General features: G+C 49.8%; 1 protein-coding gene across 2 annotated transcripts in view; it reads right to left on the bottom strand.

Annotated features, from left to right (window-relative positions):
• Positions 1-203: 203 nt before the first annotated feature.
• Positions 204-25,089, bottom strand: part of CHD1L (chromodomain helicase DNA binding protein 1 like) — a 46,187-nt gene continuing 21,301 nt past the window's right edge. For both annotated transcript variants that reach the window (XM_031436574.2, XM_031436579.2), the window contains 13 exons: positions 23,650-23,723; positions 22,219-22,329; positions 19,372-19,486; positions 18,615-18,768; positions 15,017-15,182; positions 10,966-11,114; positions 10,005-10,168; positions 9,257-9,462; positions 8,086-8,184; positions 4,296-4,366; positions 2,226-2,340; positions 1,422-1,530; positions 204-548 (listed from right to left, as the gene is read on the bottom strand). In XM_031436574.2, coding sequence (XP_031292434.1) covers positions 470-548; positions 1,422-1,530; positions 2,226-2,340; positions 4,296-4,366; positions 8,086-8,184; positions 9,257-9,462; positions 10,005-10,168; positions 10,966-11,114; positions 15,017-15,182; positions 18,615-18,768; positions 19,372-19,486; positions 22,219-22,329; positions 23,650-23,723 — 1,612 coding nt within the window. In that variant the 3' untranslated portion in view covers positions 204-469. The remainder of the gene's footprint in view (positions 549-1,421; positions 1,531-2,225; positions 2,341-4,295; positions 4,367-8,085; positions 8,185-9,256; positions 9,463-10,004; positions 10,169-10,965; positions 11,115-15,016; positions 15,183-18,614; positions 18,769-19,371; positions 19,487-22,218; positions 22,330-23,649; positions 23,724-25,089) is intronic.

Raw genomic sequence — 25,089 nt, 5'->3', positions numbered from 1 at the left:
TGGGTCAGGATCCCTTTTCTCAGCCTCTGCCCTTCAGAGACCTGTCTTTCCAAGGCACGAACTGGCTGAAGGTGCTTCCTTCTCGGAGTCACCCTGTCCTCCTGTGACCGCTCATTTCTCCTTAATCCACATAACTTTTTCACCACAAACAGGTCAGTCTGATGGAGGGGAAGAAAGCTAGAGAGGAAAGAAAGCAATGAAACCACTAGAGATGGGAACTTTATTATTATGCAGATAGCTATGCAAACGGGCCCAGGCACGCTGCCCAAGGACCTTCTCACACAACCTGTGCGTCCCTGTACCACAGGCACCGAAGCAGCAACACCGAAAGAGAGCAACGTTAGAACTTCCAGAAAACAGTATCTCAGAGGCCACCGGGCCCTGATCCCAATGTGAACTGCTGTTACAGGAGCTCTGAGCAGACGGCTCGGCTGGCTGCTGAGGGCTGGCCCTGACGCTGGGCCAGCGGTTAAGGCACCAGCTGTCGTGAGGATGAAGACGAGGGCTGTGAATGAAGGCTGGCAGCCCTGCTTCTAGGAAAGTAGTATCTGAGAAGGGCGGTCAAGGAATATGTGTTTCATCACTTTAAAGTCAACTTCACTAAAGCTACGCGGTCCCTGGTTTAGTCATGATCAAAATAAGCAGCCCAGGAGCCTGGACCTCCTTTCTCCGTACCAGAAGCCCTTCCGACGCTGTCAGCGCCCACGACCGCTGCTCCGGCCTGCTGTGCAGAGGGCTTCTGATACCGCGCGTGCTGTGAATACACATAGAATACAACGTCTCTCTTAAGGTTCACAGTGATTTAAATATCCTGAAAACCACCGACTGAATTAACTTCAGTAACGAAGTAAGAGGATGAAGTTTCTGTCTGACCGTAGCTCTTGGGGGTCAATTCAGCTTCTTCTAGTGACTCTGGACTTAGTATAAGTTCCAGCAATGCTAACTCACACAGCAAGCGAGTCATTAGAAGAAAATACTAGTCTTGCAAAACTAGATTATACCCTGAATGGTCAAAATTATTTTCTCATTGCTCCTTAAGAACACACTGAACAGGTTCAGAAACACAGCAGCTCACTTGTTTTGCTGCGTGTCTGTCAGCAAACAGAGCGAAGCTACCAGCGTCGGGCCTCGGTCTGCCGGCCTGAAGGGGGAGACGCGGTGTGACAAGATCCGACACGTGCCGAGCGCGGCTGCCCTGCAGATCCCCCTCTTCAGGCGCCTCTAGCCTCGCTGTGGGCGGGCTCGGCCCCGGGACACACACAGGTCAGCCAGTCCATCTTAGTTCTTCCCCACTGTAAAGGGGCAGAGTGAAAAACGTGGCAGAAGAGGGCGTGGCCTTGGGTTAACAGTGACACCAGAAAACACAAGACGTCCTCCTTTTTGAGCTGCGAGAGCACACGATGAGGACAACGAAAGGATACATGTAAGTTGGGATGCCTCTTGCGGCCAAGTGTTTCCGAATAAGTCGCTCAGTACCGTACCAGTTAAAGTCTCTCGTGGAGTGTCCGATGCGTGGAAGATGGACACTTGCTGTTACAAAAAGAACACATCATGATGTCTTCATTCATCTGAAACTGAAGGGTACAGTCTATGCAGAGAAGGTACTAATGTCCTCTGAGTCACTCTAGTTCCCAGTGGACAACGTGTATAACCATGAGCGTCCCACTCAGAGCGCAGAATTATAATGTCAGAAATATTCTGGGGAGGGGCCGTAAGAGGGAAAATTAAATAATTCTATTGAACATGAGGATCTACAGGCTCTGGAAATAAGCAGGTATAATGGAAATAGAATATGACTGATGGTCGAGATACAATTCTTTAACAAATCAAGCAGTTCAACAAACCCTGAGATGCCCTGGGTTTGGAAACAAAGTGTAACTCTGGTCTTTGGCAGAGAACTGTCTGCTGATGTGGACTGTGACTCTCCAAGAGGGGACAATGATAAACAGCATTTCCCAACTGCACCTCTGGTCCTCTGCCTCCTCGTCTGTGCTCATGATACAAACACCCCAGTAGAGGCAGATAACGGGTACAAAGGAGATTTAGAAACGAAAGGGGCTTTACAAACAGGGTGATGCAGTCATTACTTCTGTGGTCTCCCATGTGGGGGCTTACCTTTACCACGTACACTGAATGGGGTCTTGACATCGCTCCCCTCCCTTTAAAACTCACATATGCTTAGAAATAGAAATTCACCTACTCCCGGGCACAAACGAAGAGATTACCTTTCTTTTTCTTTGCTGCGAAGAATATCTTCTTCAGGCCCTCTTCCAGGGCTGCCATCTTAATGCCAGACAGCACATTGGCGCGGTCGCGGTGCTGGGCCACAATCAAGGCCAACTAGGAGAAGCAGTCATTAAGTGGGTGAAGAGACATGAGATGCTCCGCCGCCAGCTAAGGGACCTGCCCCCGGAGGGCAGGCACAGCCCCTCTGAGGTTACCCGGACTTTGGCTTCACCTCTTTTTCCTAACTCTTTATTAACGTATAGTCAGTTTACAGTGTTAGTCTCAGGTGGACAGCAGAGTGTTCCGTTACACATATACACACATGTACTTCTCAGATTCCTTTCCATTATAGTTATTACAGGAAACTGAATGCAGCTCCCTGTGCTGCGTAGCAGGCCCTGTTGTTTACCTGTTTCTGGCCTCTCTTTGGAACGCGCTGCCTGGACAGCCAGGTCCTACGAGATCCATGACTCCACGCCCCGCTGTAACTGTTCAGTCTTACTTAGTGGTAATTTTATATAAGCTTTTCTTCCTCTTTTTAAAGATATGTTAAAACCTGAGTCCAAAGCACGCTGTCCTTTCTAAATGCTCTCAAGGGGAAAGAAAGAATTCTTGAGAATCTTAGGAGCAGGGGGAGCTTTAGAGGTCCTTGTACCCAGCTCTGGGGCTCCAGTCAGCTCTGAGGTCCCAGAGACAAGCAGGCACCCCAGCCCTGCTCAGACAACTCCCAGGAGGACAAAATGGCCAACACCACCCACCCAGTCCTAACCCGAGTGCAAGGGCAGCGCCTGGGACGGACGTCACCAGTTGCACAGCGGCTGCGCTGCTCCACGCACCCTCAGCTGTTCTCTGAGTCACTGGACTCCGAGTCTCTTAGGCACGACCACTGTGTCCTCCTCGTTTTTTAGAAATGACTAGATGACTGAATAAGAGACCACTCTGTTCTTAGTCGTGAGGCCACCAACCTCAAGAAAGCGCCCCTGTCTTTCAGCCAGATTTCTAAATTTCTTCTTTTCCTAAGTCAGTAAGATTTGGCTCGAAATTTAAATATGAATTCAGGCCTTGGAGAAAACTAGGTAGGTGTGGTAAATAAAACATCTTACAGGAATTCCAAGTGACAGGCGAGTGGGAGACACTTAAGGTGTGAAAGGAGAATTCTGATGCTGGCAGAAGTACGCACTGGTTCACCTCCTCTGCTTGTGGCTGGCAGGAAACACGACCTGCCACAGGCTTCTTCATGTGATAAGTGATGAGATCTTCAGAGCTTTCACTCATGTTTTCTTCTTCATTTAGTAAATGTTTATGGAGCATTTCCTATAAGCTGGGACTGCATGAGGCACTGAGGATAAGAGGACAAAACAAGAGCCCTTGCACCTAGGAGGGGCCTGCCATCTAGGCCAGCGGAGGGAGCAAACGGGGGACAGTGCTTCCGGGGCTGTGATGGACGGGGGTGGGGGGTGGGAAGAAAGCAAGGCCCAACCTGCTTGTTATGGGCTGAACTGTGTCCCCCAATTTCCTATATTGAAGCCCCAACCCTCAGTACTTCAGAATGTGACTGTATCTAAAGACAGTGCCTTTAAGGGAACTGAATTCAATATCCTGTAATACCCTTTAATGAAAAATACAAAAACAAATATATGTATATGTGTATGTACATGCATGACTGGGACACTGTGCTGTACACCAGAGACTGACACACTGTAACTTACTTCAATTAAAAAAGAGAAAAAAAGTGCCTTTAAGAGGCGGTGAAGTTAGAACGAGCCTTTAGATCTGCACTGCACAGAGGAAACACCCTGTGGGGACGCAGCAGGGAGGTGACCGTCTTCAAGCCGAGGAGAGACCCCAGAGGAAACCGGCCCTGCTGGAGTCCTAGTACTGGACTTGCAGCCTGCAGGCCCGTGGGAAAATAACTTTGTTTTTCAAGCCACTCGGTCTGCGTGTTTCGTGGCGGCAGCCCACGCAGACAGACACGCTGCTAGAGGCCAGCGCGAGCAGGAGCGGTCCCAGCGGGAGGTGACGCGAGCCAAAGTTCAGCTCTGATAAAAGATGTGATCTTTTTTACTTACCAGATCTTGCCCTTTGCTTCTTGACTCTTTGTCATCAATAGGAAATAAAAGGACACTTCCCAAACTCAAGTCTGAGGTAAAATAAAAAGGGGCAACAGAAAGAGCATTACATTCACGACGGGATGCGACCCCCAAGGAAGGACTGTCCTGAACCCCTCCTGTGCGTGCCCTGCCTCTTCCACAGCCTCCTTGGCTCACTCTCCTGGCCAGTGGTCACTGCCTTCGCCAGGTACTCACTTCACTTGTGAATTGTTTTTTCCTCAAAAACATTTATTTTTAAAATTTTTAATTGTAGTAAAATACTCATAAAGTTTACCATTTTAGAGGGGAGGGAATAGCTCAGTGGTAGAGTGTGTGCTTAGAATGCAGGAGGTCCTGGGTTCAACCCCCAGTACCCCCATTAAAATGAATGAATGAATAAGGTAGTTACCTGCCCCCCCCAAAATTAAAAAGTAAAATTTGCCGTCTTAACCATCCTTAAGCACACAGGTCTGTAGTGTTAAGCACATTCACCCTGTTGTGTAACCCATCTCCGGGACCCTTTATCTTGCAGGACTGAAACTGTGGGGATGAAACAGCCCCCCCACGCCCTCTTCCCCCAGCCCCTGCAGCCCCCCTTCTGCTTTTCTCTCGACTTTGACTGCTCCAGCTATCGCAGATAAGCGAAATCACACAGTATACAGTCTTTCTGTGACTGGCTTATTTTGCTTATTAGATTACGTCGCTATGGTTCTTCCGTGTTGTCGCATGTGTCAGAATTTCCTTCCTTTTCAGGCTGAGTAACATTCCACTGTATGTACATACCATTCACCCGCTGATGGACACTTGGCTTGCTTCCACCTTTCGGCTGTTATGAATAATGCTAACATGGGCATTTAAATGTCTGCTCAAGTCCCTGCTTTCAGTTCTCTTGGGTACAGACCCCTGCGCGGGATCGTATGTAATTTTAGTTTTAGTTTTTTGAAGAGCCTTCACACTGTTTTCCATAATGGCTACACCGTTCTACATTCCCACTATCAAGTTCCAGTTTTTCCATACCCTCACCAACAACTGTTGTTTTGGGGATTTTTTTGTTTGTTTGAGATAAAACTGACACATAACATTATGTAAGTTTAAGGTGTACAATGTATTAATTACCCTGATACATTTACACTGCACTGTGATTGCCACTGTAGCATTAGCTAACGCCTCAATCCCTCACATAATTTATCATTTCTTCTAGTGGTGGGACAATCAAATCTATAGTCTCTTAGAAAGTTTAACATTTAAAATACAGTTTTGTTGTCTGTAGTCCTGGACTGAGTATTAGATCTCCAAGACTTGCTCCTCTACCAGCTGCAAGTCTGTTCAGTATCTCTGCCACTCCCTAGCCCTGAGCAACCACCACGTTGCTGCTTTTAAGATTTCAGTTTTCATAGATTCCACGTTTAAGAGACTTCATATAGTAGCTGTCTTTCTCTGTCTGACATCTCACTTAGCATAAGTTCTCAAGGCCTCCATGTTAACACAAATGGCAGGATTTCCTTTTCTTTCACGGCTAAATAGTATTCTGTTTTGTGTGTGTGTGCGCGCACGCGCGCATGGGGGTATCCTGTATCTTCTTTATCCACTCACGCACTGACAGACAGGTGGTTTCCGTATCTTGGCTGTTACGGGTAATGCTACAGTAAACATGGGGATGCATATGTCTCTGTGATAACCTGCTTTTATTTCCTTTAGATTATACCCAGAAGTGGAGCTGCTGAATCGTATCTTAGTTGTAGCTTTAATTTTTTGAATAATGTCCATACTATTCTGTCTGCTGTTTGGACCAGTTCACAGTCCCGCCAACAGTGCACAAGGCTTCCCTTTTCTCCACACCCTGCCCAATACTGATCTCTTGTCTTCTTAGTGGTACCCACTGTTACAGACATGAGGTGATACCTCACTGTGGCTTTGATTTGCGTTTCCCTGATTAGCAATGTCATGCACCTTTTCGTGTACCTGTTGGCCATGTGGATGTCTTTAGAAAGATGTCTATTCAAGTCCGCCCATCTGAAAATCAGACTTTGTTTTTGCTATTGAGTTGTCTGAGTTCTTCACAAATGTTGGATATTAACCCTTAATGACACGTGGTTTGCAAATATTACTTCCCATGCAGTAGGCTGCATTCTGTTGATCGTTTCTTTTGTAGAACATACGTTTTTAAGTTTGATGTAGCCCCACTTGTTTTTCTCCTATTGTTGTTTGTGCTTCTGGTGTCATATCCAAACAACCCACTGGCAAGATCAACGTCAGGAGCTCCGTCCCTGCATCCTCTGTCCCTCCAGCCAGACCCTCCGCTCCAGCCTGACGGCCCGCGCTCCGCTCTCCAGGAGCACTCGCTGACCGCCCCGTGCTGGGGAGGCTGGGATTACAGGGGCACCAAAGAGAATGCGGCACGGCTAAGGGCTCTCTTGCCCTTTCTCTCCACCTATTTAAATTCAGCCCATCCTTCCAGGCCCAAGAAAACTTCCACCGCTTCCATGAAGCCCTCCATGGTAATTCAAGCCTATGTTTCATCTCTCCTGCTCCACCTTATTTCAGTCCTTCTTCAGAAGAAAGTACACACTCCCGTGTGTGCTTCCTTGCTGACCACTTGCACCTGAGCTCTGCAACCAGGTTTCCCGCTACACTCTCCTCAGAGGGCTCCGCGGCTGTGCGACTGCCCCCGGGGCGGACCCAGCGGGCTCTCCCCAGTGCCCGTCCGCCCGTCAGCACCTGGCGCCGGGGACCGCTTCTTGACGCCCTCCCCCCCTTACGCCTCGAAACCCCACGTTCTCAAGGTCCCTTATTTTTCTGACTGTTCCTTCTGTCTCCTCTCCTTGCCCCTGCTCCTAACTGGAGGTGTTCCCAGGTTCTGTTCTCCAGCCTCCCGCTTCTCCGTCCTATCGCCTGCAGGGTTTTAAACGAGGATCCAAGCGGGGACCCCTCAGTCTGTACCTCTAGCTCCAGCCTCCCCTGGAGTCTCTCCTTTCCAGCTGCCCACTCAAGATCTGGATCCGGGTGAATTGCGTCAACACACGCTAAACCCTCTGTTCAGTCGTCGGTTTTAGCAGGAAAAGTGCTCATTCTAAGTCTTTACATCCCTTTCTGCCCTAGAGAACTGAGGAGGGAAGTCAGGGAAAATCAACCTTTAAGCAATCTGGAGGGCCCTTCTCTATTGGACAACATCCTTTAGCCTCTCAAGCTTGGAGGAAATAATCACAATAATCACTTACTCCTCTCGCCACTGTGTGATCTCCACACGTAACAGGAGGCACCCCAGCCCCGTCTCCGTGCCGGCCTCCCAAGTTCCCCCGGCCCCAGACAGCTCCAGCCCAGCCTGTGCCCCCTGCATAGCATGGCCTCCCCCTGTCAGCGCCCGGCTCTCGTGAGCACTTCAGTGGTGTCTGATTTCTCTCCCACAGGTGTCTGACATTTTCATGAGACAGTCCCTCAAGAAGATGGGGTGAGTTGGGTAAACAAGGAAATGATCTTCAAGCCTGTCCTTTAAGGTGCACGCAGGCACTGACATTTATCAGAATACCTGCACGTTCATTATCCTCATTATAGTCCCACGGGGCGGGTGGAGCGAGTATTGTTCACAAATTACGAATGAGAAAACAGGGTTGCCTCAGAGTCACACATCGCCTCGCTAACTGAGGACAGAACTCAGATTCCAGCCAGCTCTTCTGCCCCTTCACCTGGTGCTTTTAACCCAGGTGAGCCTGTCCTAGGTGTCCTCCCCCCCGCCCCCAACCCGGACCCTCCTCTCTGGTTTGTTTCTCACCTTTCATCCTCCCGGCCAGCTCATATATTCTTCTTGGCTCGGCAGACCTTGTTTCCAGAGCTGTGAACAAACCCCCTCGGCCCCAGCGGCCAGAGTCATCTGTCAGAAGAAAGAGAAAATTTTTCTTCTATAGGAGACAAAATCCAGTCCACACTTTAAAAAAAACAAAGGTATGCCCCAAAGACTCAGGGAGAATGATTTTTCAAAGGGCAGGAGAAACTAAGGTTTTCTGGAATCTACCTGGTGAACACAACAGGAAAGCATGGGAAGAATTAGTGCTTTGAAAGCGTGAACTCTCTGGTTCTCCTGCAATTCCCAGGAGACAGCTGGCGGGACGGGGAGCAGATGCAGTGCAGGAAGGGCCGGAGCTCTGCCGGCACAGCCGCACACAGCTCCCACTTCCCAGGAGGAACGCGGGGAGGCTGAGTGCCCTGCTCAGGCCGGCACTGACACGGCTGGTTAGGGCCTTGTATTCAGAGTCAGTCATTCATTCAGTCATACTACAAACATCTGTTTCTGTTACATGTCAGGCACTGTTTTAGGCACCAGGATTACAGCAGTGGATAAAAAAAAATCCCTGCTCCCGTGAAGCTTATTTTCTAGTTCAGTGAAGCCATAAGCAAATACACACGGAATTTGTCAGGTGCTGCTGGGTCGTCGAGTGAAGTAAGGCAGGAAAATGGAGAGAAAACCAGAGCGGTGAGGGTGGGGTCTGGCGCTCAGGGGAGGCCCCGCTGAGGCACACACAGATGAGTAATGTTTGATGTGGCTACTTAGGGAAAGAGGGCTCCTGCAGAGAAGTCAGAGGTACCCAGGTCACGAGGAAAGAACATGCTCGGAGTTTCCGCTTTTGCTCAAAGGATTCACTTGCTTTGTAGATAGTGCCCCCTTTCACCCTCATAAAAACCTTGTGCAGAGAACAGAGCAGATATTATCCCATTATAGAGATAAGGCAGTTGCGGCCCAGGGAGCTTGGGCTGCTCAACCAGGTAAACAAGAGAGAGAAGAGTCAAATCCCAGTCTCCTGGTTGTAAAATTCACATTTTTTTGACCACATAAGTCTGCACCAGGCCCATTAATCACCCTGAGGTCAGGGTTCTGCCTCACCTTCCCCAGTTCTTGGCACCATAAAGATGGAGGCCCCCACCCAGACCCCCACCACGTCTCCTACCTACGCAGTGCACGATGACCGCATCCTCCGCCCCGGCCTGCGGGTGGGTGACGTCACCGCTAACATACTTGATGGAGGTCGAGTCTGGGTCTTCATAATCCAGCCGGGCAGAGTTCTCATCTTCCTCTTCCTCGAGGTCCTCTGGTTCGCTGTCCCCAGGAGGCAGGCAGAAGGACTGGTAATTGTTGGACTGCCACCAGGCCATCCTTCACGGGGCCAGAGAGAAAAGGACATTAACTGGGTCTATCGCCACGTCCCTCGGAGCACATTTCACATTGCTGTTCACAAACAGTAAGCGCCAAGTAGAAATGCAGTCAGAAACTCACCCCGACTGAGGTTTCCTGCCTACCTGTAAGTAAACAAGAAGTCTTACCAACGAGCCTGTCTCCTGACTACACGTCAATAATGAGCAGCCACCGGATGCCACTGTTCTTAAGGACATGTGACTAAAAGGGACTGTTCAAACTCCTCTTTGTCAGACAATGAAATCCTAAAATTTTCTGGCTTCAGTTGAATGCATCTTCTCTGCCTTCGACACTCAGGACTGCTCTCTTAAGTAGACTAACTGTTAAGGTTAAAGTTTAATCTTTAAAAAGTATTCTATTACCAGTAGGAACCAGCAGCTTCACAGGGGTCTTCTGCAATTTTGAAGTGCTGCTCAGCTGGGGACTCACGATACGGCGGTGCTGCCCTGACCGACCGTGGCCCTTGGCTTTATTCACGACACAGTCAAATGCCACACACATACCTTTTCTTACGTTCTGCTTCCTCCTTTTCCCTCCTCTTCTCCTCTGTTAGTCTCTTTCTCTTGGCTGCTGCTTCTTGTCTTTTCTTCCTTCTGTCCTCCAGCTCTTCAGGGCTCAGAACCCGCTTACGTGCGGTAGACTCCTCGCTGAGGCCTGGGAGGAGAACCTGGAGGAAGGACAAGACCCGTGAGCAGGGAGGCTGGGGGCTACCTGTTCCTCCGTGAGCTTCCTTCATCCCTAAAACCACTCTGCATGGAAGCAGCGTGCTAAATATTTCACAAAACCACGCCAACTTGTGTGCTGGCAAGACACCACCATGCACACGTCCTGGAGGCACGGTAACCAAGACCCCGTGCTCTGCACTCTGCCAGAGCCCGGGCACAGCCAGGGCAGCAGTGCGTCGTTTTCATTCATCTCACTGGGAATAAGCTACTTCAGAAAATAGCTTTTTTTTTTTTAATTGACAGCATACCTTGTAGGATGCCATTTTAGGGTTAACAATTTTTAGTGGAAATCCTCCTCACTGTATTATGTCATTCCTTCTTAAAAAGAATGTTTCAACATCATGATCATCTGAACGGTAACCAGCACTTACTGAGCACATACTAAGTGCCGGGCCACTGCGGATGCCACGCAGACCACCTGTGACTGCCACCGTCCTAACAACGCAGGGTCGCGGCCGTCAGCAGCAGGGCGCAGGAGGCTGGTGCAACACAGCGATGCCTTCAGGGGCCCCAAGGGACGGCTGCCTTCACGTGCCCTAAGTGGTGAACATACTCTCCTTGATGGTGTTTCTAATGCTGTTTTTACATCGCTTTTACACTAAGGTACAGTTAATTATACCTGCATTTCAACAAATACTTGCATACTTATTTCTTAACAAATCACTACCAGTATCATTTTTTGCTCTCTTAGGATGAAAGTTTGGAAGAATGTACTCTTCCATAAATGAACAGTTCTTACACGGCCTTTATTTCGGAGTAACCGGCCCTCTTGCCTGGTTTTCTCCAAAAGGGTTTTCTGAAGATTCACCAGTTGTTCAAACGATTTTCTGTCTTCTTTACTAGGCTCCTTAGAATAATCTTTACCTTCAAATAAGTACATGTGGTTTTCTAAGGACATAAAACACAGAGAGAGACATGTTAGATACTAAAGACAAATAGACCAATTCGATTCAAAGCAATAACCAGGGTGAACTAGCAAACAGCCTGTGTTCTAAACGGGCTGAGACTAGCTCACGAGGCAGGCAGTGGATGTCTAGTCCCACTGACGCTGACGGGTTTGGGATCCACGTGCAGGTCTCACGTGTTCACCTTTGAGGGGAGAGCGTGGCTAAAGCCCTCCGGTCCATCTCTAGATGGTCCGTGGGTCTCTGCCGGATGCCCCCACCCCACGGAGTCTGGCATCACTCATCACCCACTCACTCCACACTATTCCCCCGCATGAATCTCCCTGACAGTAAGGTTCACTAATAACGGGTAACGAAGAGCCTATTTTTTTAATTCTAAACACAGTTTTAACCCCTCTATCCCTTTTCTGCAATATTAACAGGAACGGGGAGAATCTATGAGAAAGTAAAGAATCTAACAATCCCTTAGATTTACGACGGTCTTTACAGACCTCGTGTAACACCCCAGTCCTGGTGCAACCGACCCCACTTAGAAAGGGAGAACTGAGGCTCCAACGGGGGAGAGACTCCCCAGTCCTCGGTGCTAATACATGAAGAAGGCAGGATTTGCTGACTCGAAGGCCGGGGGGCTCTTTTCGGCATACTACTACGTACAGGGGGATGGAAGGCTAGCGGGCAGGGACACTCATGACAGCGACAACAGCGATGACGGTGGGGTAAATGTGGACAGCACCTGATGCTGTCCGAGCCCTTATGTGACCACACCTGGCTGCTGTGACTGCGGGAGAGCAGAGCGGGCTCTACCAGCGCCACTGTACAGGGGAGGACACCGCGGCTGAGAGAGGCTGCTGGATGGCCTGCCAGGATCATGAATCACCGGACGAAGAGAAGCCGTAACAAGCCAGGACTGGCAACCAGGGAGCGGTGACACAGATATTACAAAGTCAAGCGTGTTTAATGTAATACACACGTGTTACCAAAGAACGTGTTTTCACAGCATTAGTAAAATCAGCGATAAGTGTGTTTTCCCTAAAGAGTAAGAAAGCAAACATTTTCATTCCCAAGAGATCAAGTGCTTCACACTTGTACCCAAACCCACCAGCTGCGGTTCTAACTGGCATCTGCTAATTAAATCAGCGGGGGGCTTTCAGTGAGGCGCTCTATCAGCAAGTGGAAGAAAACACAGCGCCAAGAGGCGTCAGACGTGATCGGCACAAGCAGCTTCACAGTGCAGTTCTCGACTCACGGACGTGCTTTTAAAAAGATTCCTGGCGGTCAAGATACAGCAGCGCTGTTTTTCCTTTCACTCTGGCGGGGTGTGCTCTAATTACCGCTCTTGCACACTCAGTTACATCCCTTCAACCGCGCTCCCTGTTTTCCCTCTGCAGCCGAGAGGAGGCAGGAGACCACGGGCTCAGACCCTCAATTGCCTCCAGCCAGGGGAGCCGCCTGCCACACAGTGAACCCACGCTCACTGATCAAGGACAAAACCCCAAGTTTTAATACAACAGGGGAATTTTTCAGGCAGCTTGGCTGCCTGAAAAAAAATAGAATTTTTTTTGGCAGTTGGACTGACGATATAATTATCTTTTTGGAAAACAGTGAAATTTTATTTCGTTCTGGTAAATGTTAGGCAAACAAGCTGAAATTAATCTAGATGAAATGGGTGCAAGCTTCAGCGCTTAATGTGATCAAAATGCAACTGAAAAACAGGACCACATGCATCTGTTTCTTCTCCCATCTAACAGAAGTAAATGCCAGTGACGGGATTTTTAAAAGATATGAGACAACAGTGAATGAAAAGTTCAATAACTTTGGAAAATGGAAAGTGGCTGATAACAGATTTAAAAGAGCAGTGGAAGCAAAACACAGGTGCCCAGTCAAAGGGTGATAATGAGAACAGGGACCCCTTCAACCCTCCAAAAGCGCAGAGCATACAAGGACGAGGACCCGTTGGGGGAGGACTGAGAGAACCTGCACACCAAGGAACAGGAGCGCCGGAACCCCTTCTCACGTCACCCCCTCAGCGTGAGCAGATTTATTCCAAGCTCCTACCCAACCTTTTCCAAGAATGATCTCAAGCATTCATCTCTGGAGAAACAGCTGCCCAGAGAAGAGGCTTCCTTCCAGACACAGACATCTGGGAAGGCCCCCTTCAGTGAGGAAGGCAGCTCGCCAACCGGTGACGCTGCAATAAGGACCCAGAGCCCAGACACCTGCCCGTCAGCTTTGGCGTTTCGCTGGCACAGGGGCCAGCCAGAGCCACCAGGTGTTTCAGGGAAACCTCCGGCGGAAACGAGACAGCGTTTTTAGAAAGGAGAAGCAACTGGAGGGAAAAGACAACACAGAGGCTGGAGGAGTTCTTTTTTCTAAGATAATAAATACCCCCCCCCCCGGAATACTTTTTAACAGCTATGATAAGAGAGGGCGCGACAGCCCTGCAATGAGAGCAAGATACAGGCAAACAGCAAGCAGAGAAAGGGCTCTTTAAAAACAGAAATACTAATATTAAAACATTTTTAAACTAAACAACTAGAAAGGTCACAAAGCAGCGTCCTGCCGAGTAACGCCGGCCGCCTGCGGGCCGGGCTCCCCACACACCCTGCGAACCCCACACACGGCAGCAAAGCCACAGCCGCGGCGGAACCAGGAGGCGGAGAGCATGGCACCCTCAGCCCGCAGGTGCGAGAGACGCGAACGGCCCAGGCCAGCCGAGTCCGCTGCCGGGCCCAGCCCGGAGAGGCAGGCAGGGGCTGCGCAGAGAGGGCAGCAGGCTTCTGCCAGTGTCAGCTGCAGATCAGACCTGTCCCCCAAAGAACGCCACACCCCAAATGGGAAAATAACGAGGGTCAGTCTGAGACCGGGCAGATCAGAGCAGTGACTACTAAGGAACTGAAAGGAAGGGACTAGAAAGGACTCGCAGCCAGCAACTTAGGACGGCACTGCTTCTGGGGAGAGAGGCGCCTCAGAAGGAGGGACATGCCTTGGCAGTTTGGTGGCAAAGGGAAAGAAGGAAGCAAGGGACGGAAAATCAGGGTCCCACGGAAACGGGAGAATCAGACCGCCACCAGTCACGCCAACCCCACCCTCCACCCAAAAGAGCAGCAGCCTGTAGAGACGCTGCACTTCTCCGTGAGTGGAACAGGCGCTTCTGAATTAAGTAAGACGACCAGTCAGACCTTCCGCCCGAGTCCGCACCGAATCTCTGGTACAGGCAGAGTCATTTCAAAACAACCCTAAGACGTCAGAAGACATCCTTACAAAGCTACCAAGTGAAAAAACACTGCAAATCAGAAATTCAAGTACTATAGAAACGGACAAAAGACAAATGTTGACCAAAAGCAAAAAAAAAATGACAAAAATCATCTTATGATTTACATGTATCGCTTCACTTAAAAACTAAAATTAATGGCACCTCACCTCATGGTGAAGATTAAATGAAAAAAAATTAGTACAAGGCACGTGACAAGCAGACTTCTGACTGAACACAGAGTAAAGGCTCAATCGGTGTTCACTGCAGTTTAAAATAAATCGTTCCACCATTCAGAGAAGGCCTCACCACGTGCAGCTCCACACCAAGGACAGAGGACTAAGGACAGACAAAGGGGAACACACCTGCAATCAAGGGAGGAAAAATACGCATTTACATCCTTGAGACGGATACCACCATAAGCACTGCTACCATCAACGTGGTTCAAAGTTCAGCCGCATGGGACAGTCCGACAACCTCTGAACCGCGTGAGTCTTAAACAGTGAGCCCACGGCGAGGGGCAGGCAGGGGAAGGGTGCCCGGGCAGCAGCACCAGGACTCTCCACGGGGACGCATCGCACTCACGTCCCCGCGGGGGTGGCAGGACCACCAGCTCTGCTCTCGCCCCCACTTACTTTCTTCCTCCTGGTCTCTGCTTCCTTCCTCCTCTGTCGGCAAGGCATCGGAGAGCCACTGGCCGTCTTTTGTTTCTCCCAGGATAGGCTCCAGGTCTATTTCATCCATGGTACTCCCCTCAGAAGACAGCAGTTTATCCAAACCGAATTTGAGGATCTCACTCAGCTTGAATGAGAAAACAGAAAAGTCCAGTTGGCTCTTGTGAAAACAAACCCTGGGGTATCAGTGATTTGCTAAGCGGCTTATGGACACCAGGCACGTCCCCTCCCTGACGGTCAGCGTCTCTTCCCTCCCCACGAAGGATGACACCACCAGGGCTGTTCCGAGGATGGATGATGGGTAACCAGAGAGGTAATAAATGACGGTCAGAGACGCTGACTCTGGCAATTCTCAGTAACCAAAAAATTTTCACCTGAAATCTTTCCTGAAGAATAATCATAATTTCCTGCGTTATCTTAGCACCTCTCGCACAGTCGCTCTCACAGGCATCCCAGCAGCCACATGAGAAGTCACAGACCCTGTTAGCTACTCTCCCCCGACTCCCGCTGCCAAGCTTCTCAGAAAGAGAAGGCTACACCGGGCACTCTACCTCCACTACTGACTGACTGACTGCTTTCCTTTGGCAATTTCGTTCCTGCCGCAGCGCTCTATGGAAACCACCCTGGCGAAGGCCAGTGACAAGTCCTGATCACCGGGCCTGAAGGCCATTTCTCAATTCTAATGCTCCTGGACACTGCTCTGGGCCTCCACGGCCCCGCTTCTCTTCCCTTCTCTCTACTGTGCTCTCGGTCCGTTTCCTAGGGATGCAGGAACCACCCAAAAAGTTCAGATCATCTTTCCTGGCTTTAGCGTCCCACCTTCACCTGTGTGCTTCCCTATGAGCTAACTGAGATGCTGGGCCAAGCTGCATTCACGTCTTGGCTCCTCATTTGCATCTTGTCCTCTTAGACTGGGTCGGTTATCTCTAGATGTTCTGTTTTGTGACTAGGAAATTCTCTGGTAGCTGCAAAAAAATTCAGATAGTTCACCGAAGCAACACACCGGGCTATACTGACCTTGAACCCTGATATACGTGTGACAAGGTGACTGGCTGCAGCAGCTGGCCCCCAAAATAGAAGAAAGCCAGCTATGTATGAGAAGGACTGGTCCCAATGGGACACTCCCTTTGGTCCATCTCATATTCATGCTTTCACTTATGATGAGTCTCAGCCATCAAGGGACTACCCGTGTTTTTACAGAAGCAATATTTTACAGCAATTAAGGGCAAAGGGATGTGCCTGGAGGTTAGAGAGTACCCAGACTGGAGTCCTAAACCTGAACGTCCCAGGGAAAATTACTTAAAATGGAAACAGCGCCTACCTCGTTCTCTGGTAACTTACATTCACGGAAACAACGGGAAGGAAACACTGCATGTAATACACAGCACACAGCAGGCGGTCAGTAGACGCTGCTGCAGCTGCTCTGCCTCACTCTGCTTCTGCCAACTCCTCCCTGCAGGGTGACAAGCCCGCTTCCCTCCTTGAGGGCGTCAGGAGCCTGTACTCAGACTTACTAAGCCACAGTCACTATTTTACTGTTGGATTCTTTTTTATTTTACAGACAAATAAACCCTGCTTTCTTCTGAGACGAGGGCATTGGGTTGTCACCTTTGTTTTCGGCCACCAAAGAGATAAGCTGTCTAGTCTTGGCAGGGAAGACAGAAATCCGCCATTAGAGCCAGAACGGAACCTTCCGACAGAGCCCGCCTCCAACAGCCAGTGGCCTACATCCCCACCAGGATTTGGCCCATGGCACAGAGGCATGTCTGCACGACCGCACGGATGTGCCCAGCAGCCTGCGTCACAGGGACACCGACTGAATCCCCTGAGCTCCTCCCCACGGGGGAGAGCTCAGACTTCTTACTGGCAACTCCTCCTCCTCCTCCGCGCACACCCAGAAGGGGGCCTCCGAGGCTCTGCCATTCATGCCCTCCACCCCGCAAGGCGGGCTCGCCGCCCTCGAGGCTGAACAGAGGACAGGCGCGTGGAGAACCACACTTCAGAGCTCCGCAGGCTGCCCGACCCCTCTCTTGAGCTTTCAGCTTACACCTGTAGTGGCCCCTTAGGTAGCGTTAAGACAGCGTCGAGCCTGCCCCGCCACCAGCATGGGTGAGCTCGCACACGTCAGCCGGGAGCCAAAGGAAGAACAGAAAGAGAAAAAAAAAACACTTTGCACCTTGAGGTTAAACAAAAACCAAACAAGAAGATGCACAGAACCCAGGGTTACTCTTTCTCGTTTTGGCCCCAACACAAAGGAAACCTTCAGCCTCTCCCGCAAGTTACTAACTCCCTGACAAAACCAGTGGGAGCCTCGTCTTTTGCAAGGCCGGGCGTAAAGGCCGGCGCTGCTCTTTGTGGACATGAAAACCACGTGAGAAGACGTTGTTTTTAACCAGACTAACTGTAGACCAGTGGCTCTGTGCGTAAGTGTGTAGCTTTTTTCCTTTTAAATACTTGTTGTATTTCCTGCTTGACAAACGAGACCTTTTAAAGCCTGCTCTTTCTTACAAACTTTTGCAGATGAAATTCTTGTCTCAGTTTTCCTCTAACAGTAGCTTTGTGTTTTTTTTACTGCAAACTCTGTTGACTAAAGCCTAAATTATCTTTCTAAACCTCTGTTCTACCTTCCACCTTCCTAACTGCTACCGGACTCATCACCTGGGCTTCCAGCCTCACAGCCACCTGTGAACTGTCCTTCTCCCCAGCCGTCCGCCTCTGACAGCCAACTCCTGTCACTTCGTCTTCCGTGCGCTGCTCACGCCAGGCCCTCGCACTGCTGCTGCCCTGGCAGAGACCCGCTACCCCCGGCACGCCTGGGTCTTTCCAATGTCCCAGGAGCTGGTCTCTCTGCTTCCAGCTCCTCATGCCTGGGTCAGAATGGAAGGCCCTGGGACACACGATCACATGGGTTCTAATTTTAACCCCAGGGCTGCTACAGAGTGTCTGTAAGCCCTCTTGCAGATAAAAGCTTTCTCTAAAATCTTCCAAGCCAGCATTTCTTCCCTATCCAGTGTCCCTGTCTTCAAGCAGTTAACTCTAATTCTTTCACCCACTTTTCCTATGTATGGCATAATTCCGAATTCCCAGTCTTGTCCACCCTCTTGTGAGCATGAAGAAGGTGATGTGAACTGACCAGAGGGCCTGGGGTTCAGGTGGAGATATGGGAGCAATCACTGTTTGTTACACTGCGCTCTTTATTTCACCTCGTTCTCCTAGCGGCCCTCAGAGGCGGCCCGCGGCAGCCTGGCTTTCAGAAAAGCAAAGGTAAAGCGAGACGCCTGCTCAGAGCCACGTGGCCAGCCAGCTTCAGGGCCTGGGCTGGAGTGCAGTCAGAGGGGCCCAAAGCCCGCCGCGTTCTAGACCTGCCGTCTGGACAGAGCCCGCTCGTCGCAGCTCCCACCGCGGCCTGCGGGAGGCGCGCCGGCAGCAGGACTCTGGCCTGGGAACAGATGTGCCGTTGGGGGCGGATTAATGCCAGTTCTTTTCACTTCCTTCTCATCCCCAGAGAGCACTGGCTACAATCACGACACTTTCCAAAGTGAAGAACGACGTGTGTTACCCGGAGGTCAGCATCCGCAGAGGGTCTCGGGGCTCCCAGGGTGAAGCGGCCCCCTTCCATGACCGCGCTGGTGAGCTGCAGCTTGGAGGCGGCCTTCCTGCAGACTATTTCTTCCACAGTGTCTCGGCCAACCAGCCGAATAACCTTCACAGACCTGTGCAGACGTCCGAGGAGAGGAATGTGCTGTAATAAGGGGCCTGCAAAGCCGGGCACAGGCACGCAAGGCCGACAAGTCCAAAAGGAGCCTCAAAATGCCGTGTCTGGGGCACCACTAAAGGGAGGTGGCCGTCAGAGATCTGGCCTCTCTCACTGAAACTTTCCAAAAGAGTCAAGGGAGGGACCATGAGGGGTCGTCACTGCGATTCCTTACCCGTGGCGGCAGCAAACCCCGGGTAGATCTAAATCGCCCTCAGGTCAGAGGGCAAGACCTATCTTCTGAGCTTAGTTCCATAAACCTGTAATTTCACTTTCAGCTGAATTAGACTTCGACTCAGGAAGGATGAGTTAAACGACCTCTAAAGGTTCCTTCTAGTCCTTTCTCAACTTGATTTTGCTCTTTTAAACAAAGCAAGTCTGGAACAGTCACGGGCCCAGCCCTGCACTACTCTGGAGTCACCAGCAGGGCTGGGCTCACGCCTCGCGGCCCCTCGCCCCCCAATCCGCGACCGTCCCAGCCCACGTCCTTCACCTTCCTCCCCAACCCAGAACCGCTGAGGAGCCAGGGCAGTGGGGCCGCGCCGGCGTTTAGGGCTCTCACTTGTTCTGGCCGATTCGGTGAGCCCTGGCGGCTGCTTGCAGGTCATTCTGAGGATTGAAATCACTGTCAACAAAAATAACAGTATCTGCTGCCGTCAAGTTCATGCCGACGCCACCTGCAAACAGCGCAAAAAGGAGCGTCAGCTGCAGCTCACGGGCGGGGGACCTGACGATCAGGATGCAAGACTACACTGGTCAGGTTGATAAATGGAGACCATCAGAACTGGCTTCATCCTCCACACGGACACCCCCTCCCCAACTGCAGACAGAGTCTCATAGGGGGCAGAAGTCCAACCCAGGCTCATACTGCCTGACTTGGAAAAATTTAACGACCAAGATAACAGAGTGAGGGGAGCAAGAGTAAGCGGCAAAAGCGGGTGTTAAGTGAGCGCCCTGAAGCCATTTTAAAATCTCTTCTGTTTAACAGTCTTCATTGAGTTTTGTTTAGAATAGCGTGTGGGAGAGGACACGTGGTCTTTCGGAAAGCAGCTTTAAACGTGAGCGAGGCCTGTCGCGGGCACTGTGAGAAGAAGAGCTCTCGGCGTCCACCGCAAGCGGCAGCGGGGCAGCAGGGCCCCGGGCGCAGGGGGAGGAGGAGAGGGGACGCCCCCGCCCCCGCCGCGAGCAGAGCAGGGAGGCCGCCTCCCTCTGACTGGAGAAGACTTCAGGCTTCTTTGAGCCTGTTTCCAAGTTCATCAAGGAGACGGTAAGAAAACCACCCACAGGACAAGAACGCTGCGCGGGACAGCTCTGCGCTTCCTCCAGCGCTGCAGGACGGGCCCGGAGGCTTCTTGGACTACGGGAATTAATTAAGAGAACCATGAAGGCAAATTACAGCCTTCTCTTTGATTAATGTGGAAACAAGTGCAAAACGGACTCCCTCTTGCCAGGGTCGTTACAGCTCGTTGCTGAAACAAGCAAGCCTGAAACAGCTTGTTCCAAGAGCCAGAATTAAGGACTGACTTTTGAGACGGGCTGCTGACTCCAAGCTGGATCTCAAGACAAGTCAGGCTGGAACATTCTAATTAAAGCCTTCATATAAAATTAAAGCTGGAATAAAGAGATAATAAAGACCGATTACTGAGAGATGCCAAATTACACCTACTCATAAGGCCAGCTACCCCGGGGCTGTGCTTCACTCCTTGCCAGGCGCCGTTCTAATAAGCGTCGCATATATTAACTCCTTTAACCCTCCCAACAACCCTATGCGTCGTTACTCTCACTATCCTCGTTTTACAGATGACGACATGGAAGCACAGGGAGGTCACGGGGTTTTTCAGAGCGTGCGCAGCTGAGGGTGAAGGAGCCGGGCTCAGTGCCCCGTGGTCTGGCTCCAGAGCCCACGCGCTATCCTCTACCCCACAGTCCCTCTCGGGCCCTCGTGTCACTAAAGCGCACTCATAAAATCTCTGCTTCTTGGGTTAATGTCATCTAAGCTCAGCTCCTCGTCATCGAGGGGTGCTATCTTACAAATAAGCCGTATCTGGGCTTGTTTGGGACGCATTCATGTGCTATTACTGCCACCTGGTGGCAATATGACTCAATCAGAAATAGTTCAAAGTTGGAGGGTAACTATTAAATAAATAATGATGCAAATCTACAGATAAAAAGAGAGTGAACAAGACAGTTAGTGTTTGGAAAGGCTCCTGTCCAGGACTGCTATGGCTCCTAAAAAAAATCACTCTGTTCTGACTAGTTCTGAGTACTCCAGGGAGGTAGGCTGAAAAGCAGAGCTCTAATTTTAGATGTTTCAAACCATGCCGCTCTCTCAAAACGAAGGCGATGAAATCAGTAACACGTCAGCGGGCTGTTTTCCCAACAGTGAGGATGTTCTGCGCTGCCCCTTTCAGTGTCTCCTAACAGCACCCCTAAGACCACAGATGACACGAATAAACGGCTGAGACCCAGGGTGCAGCCTACGACCCTGAGTGAACGGAGCCGAACTAGCCTGACTCTCCCTTTGTGCCGCAGAGACGACACACACACAGGTGAAGCGCCCTCCTTACACTCAAGGGTTACAGCTAACACTTCCTTTCATACCCTCTGGTCAGAGGCACTTAATAAATGCTTCCTAAATACGACTGAACTCTCTTTTCATAAAGACACTGGTCTCTTTATAGCAGAGGACACACATCCCCTTAGAGCTCCCGCATCTATTCCATCAAGATTTAGGTCTACGAAAAATAAAATAAAATAATGAAAACTTAAGACTCTGTGAGTTCAAAACTAATTTAAGGTCTGCTTGTTCCACGACATGAGAAAAATTTCATCTCCAAGAGTGGGTTTCGTATTATTGGAGTAAATGAAAGCATTCTGTAACGGGTAAAGCACGACAAATGCCATACACGATACTTCATATGTAAACAGTGTTACGAATAATTCTAAAGAGCTGCCAATTCCATTGTAATCACATGGTTTTTAAACCAGATTTTTACCTGTAGGAAGGACAACAAGCAGACAGGCTGCTATCCCATTTCCCAAACTCATGGTTGGGAGGAGAGCTGCCTCTACTGAATGTGACTAAAACTCTGCACAAATTCTAGAAAGCTTTCAGGACGATCCAAGGTCAATGGTCAAAGCAGGTTAGAATTACTTTCCAACAACCCCAGGTTTCAGCCTTACTTCTCTGATAAGATGAGTGCTTAGGGTGGACAGAAAAGAGCACCCCACTAGAAGTCCAGTGCCTTGATCAACCTACATCACACCCACCTCAAGTCCCCTTTCTTTACAGTCCTCAGTAATAACCTCACCTTTCAGAGAAGTAAGGGAAAAGGTACTAATGGTTAGGATGTAAATGCACAGTATCGTCCCTTATGTGTCTGTTTCTGTCAGTGTCTCTGCGGCCCACCTGCCCTGGTACTCAGGAGAAAAATAAAAATGGGCTGCTGTCCAAAGTTCTTAATGGCCAGGTGTCTCTCTTCTCCTCTCACAGAACCGTCCACACGCTCGTAGCTGTAGCCTTCACACAGAGGAAGAAAAAGGAGAAATATTAACCCTTTTCAAGTACTCTTTGTGGAATAAACTGCTGTCAGCTCAAAACCAAACGCTAATTTTGTCCCTTTCCAGATGCAGGCAGGCCCCTATTATAAGTAAATCCCACGGGAAAAATCTAAATCCTGGGGATATTTCACTGTTTACAAAAGAACTCACCATAATAAACTCCCCTGGGTTTTCTACACACATACGAGAAAAAAATACATAGAGCTGATGTATTGGCACTTGTGGGGTTAACACTCAGTGCTGACAATCCCAAGTCAGCCTGGAGGCACAGGCACGCTGGTCCCCACTGTGGGGCAGCTCCAATTCCCAGGCAAGTCAGACCAGCACTCGGGAGCGAATGAGCCCGGCCAGATGGCCCAGCGCTGCCTTTCAGTGAAGTTTCAGGGTTCTCCACCCGTCACCACAGACCCGCGGTCGGGGAGGGAAATCAGATGCTCAAGCCCTGCCTATGACCTGAGGACGCCTCCTCGACACGCCAGTGCATTCCTGCGAGCGTCCAATGGACCAGCTACCCTGCGGTGCTTGGGGGAATCACACGGTTCTAAGAGACCTCCTCTGAGTTCATTTTTTAAATAGTTACAGTCTGGAGCTGATACTTCACCACTAATCTCAAGATCAACCAATATTACAGCCTTTTTCCCCATCATCCCACATAAATTTTATTACGTATTAAACAGAGTCCCTAGGTAATAACTTACATTCCCCACTGTCTATGTAGAAAAAAATGTCCTTTGCTTTTCCTTGGTAGGTAGGTGGGATCTCTGTGATTCCCATATTCATCTTTCTACCGGTCCTGAACAAGTCCTCAGCTGCTGAGCTGAATATTGCAGGACACTGAAAGCTCGTATTTTCAAAAACACTCAAAATTTTGCAACACACATTTTCTCCAGTACACACAATTTTTTCTCCCAGTTTTTATTGAGCTATAATTGACAGCTAGCACTGTATAAGTTTAAAGTGTAGAGCACAACAGTTTGACTTACATACCTCATGAAATGATTATCACAGTAAGCCAAGTGAACATCCATCATCAGCATCCATCGTTTTCAATCACATCACTGACGGGGCTGTGTGTTTATTTCCGCCCTCCTGTCTCTACCCTCCTGTCAAACCCTGCGTCACACATCTCTCTCCTTACTTTCAATCTTCCTTTGGTTCTGAATAATGCCTTTCACTGCTTTCCTCTATAACATCCCCGCACCCCGGATCTCTCCTCATGGACCTATCTGGACTATTCTGCCTAAAAGTCTTGAGCGATGCAGTGGTCAAGGGGTGTCACCTCTATAATCCATGTAGTCCTGGAGAATATCCAACATCTGGGTCATCTGGGAGAAAAGTAAAACTCGATGGCCCCTGGCGAAAAAAAGAAAAGGGACAACTGCCAACCCCAGCAGCACAGAAGGTGGGTTTCCCTCAGGTGAGACTTACCAAAGAACGCACATCTGTGAAGCAGTGAAGTCCTGACGCAGAAACATAAATGTCACACTCGTTACAGAGACTTTCTGGGAAGTGCCAGACGCTTTACATAAGAACATGGCCCCACATGTGGGCTCTGGGCAGCAGCTCTCACCCTGGAGCGGGGGTGTTCCCAGAGGCGTGTGTCAATGCGCCAGAGGGCACAGGAAGCCCTGGGACAACAAGGCCCGTCTTTCTAGGGCATCAATGACTAAATGGAAAGAAAGACATGCTCTTCACAGCAAAATACATTTAAAAATTCAAAGAGTAAAATGCAAAATTCAAAAGTACGAAAAACAAAACAAAAACTGGAGAGCCTGAAGAGCATGAGGTCAGCCATCGACGGCTCATCTCCACGTGGAGGTGAAATCACTACCCTCTCATCTACAGCAGGATTGGCTGAAAATTCCAGAAGCGTCACTTCAGAGAAGCAAGGGGCAGGGGGCATCTCATATCCCACATAACACATGAGAAAACCTCTGTATGGGGAGAGGAGAGAGGAAAGGAGGAGGCAAAATGGACCACGTCAAGAATAAGGTCAAGCCTAGAGTCCCATGCTGTCAGCTGTAATTTTAAGTTTGCACAAAGAATTATGGCACAGTCAAAACAACACTCTCATTAGGAACGCTGATTTAACCTGAGTTTGCAATGGGTATAAGAGGAACAATTATGAAAAACTCTTTTAAGACTCTAGGCCCAACAGGTGGAAAGGGCACTGAACTTAAAGTTGAGGACCTTAATTCTAATCCCATCTCTGTCATTTGCTGGCTGTGTGACCTTAGACAAGTCACACAACCTCTCTGGGCCTGTTTCATCACTTGTGAAATGAAAAGGTTGGAGAGAAGATACTTATAGGTCCTCCAACTGTAGCAAACTTGGAGTAGAAACACCATAGCCAATGAACTACAGTGAGACATGCAGTTATTTGTCTCGCACATTCCTAGCACTGGGCGATTTTAGTTGGTTTAGGCCTACTTGGCACAACTGTTCCTAAGGGGCAACTTTGAAATCCTTGGGAAACTGGGGTTCTTCTAGACTGCTCTGTCCCTCTGGGGACCAGGAGGATTAGATACAGGTTGGACACCAGGCACTAAACATCAGTGGCTCCAGAAGTGACTTGGTCTTCTGATGCCCAACTCATGTCTCGGGCAAAGAGCCCCCCACGTTCTTCCTGGGTTCAAACTAAACCCCACAAGTTAACAAACGTGCATACTGACTAAGTACTTACTATATGCCAATTCCACACAAGGTACCAGCAGGCAAA

Source organism: Camelus dromedarius, chromosome 23 (genome assembly GCF_036321535.1).
Source record: "Camelus dromedarius isolate mCamDro1 chromosome 23, mCamDro1.pat, whole genome shotgun sequence".
Classification (NCBI taxonomy): Eukaryota; Metazoa; Chordata; class Mammalia; order Artiodactyla; family Camelidae; genus Camelus; species Camelus dromedarius.
Note: the sequence above shows the minus strand (reverse complement) of the source record. Positions and strands in the feature narration are given on the sequence as shown.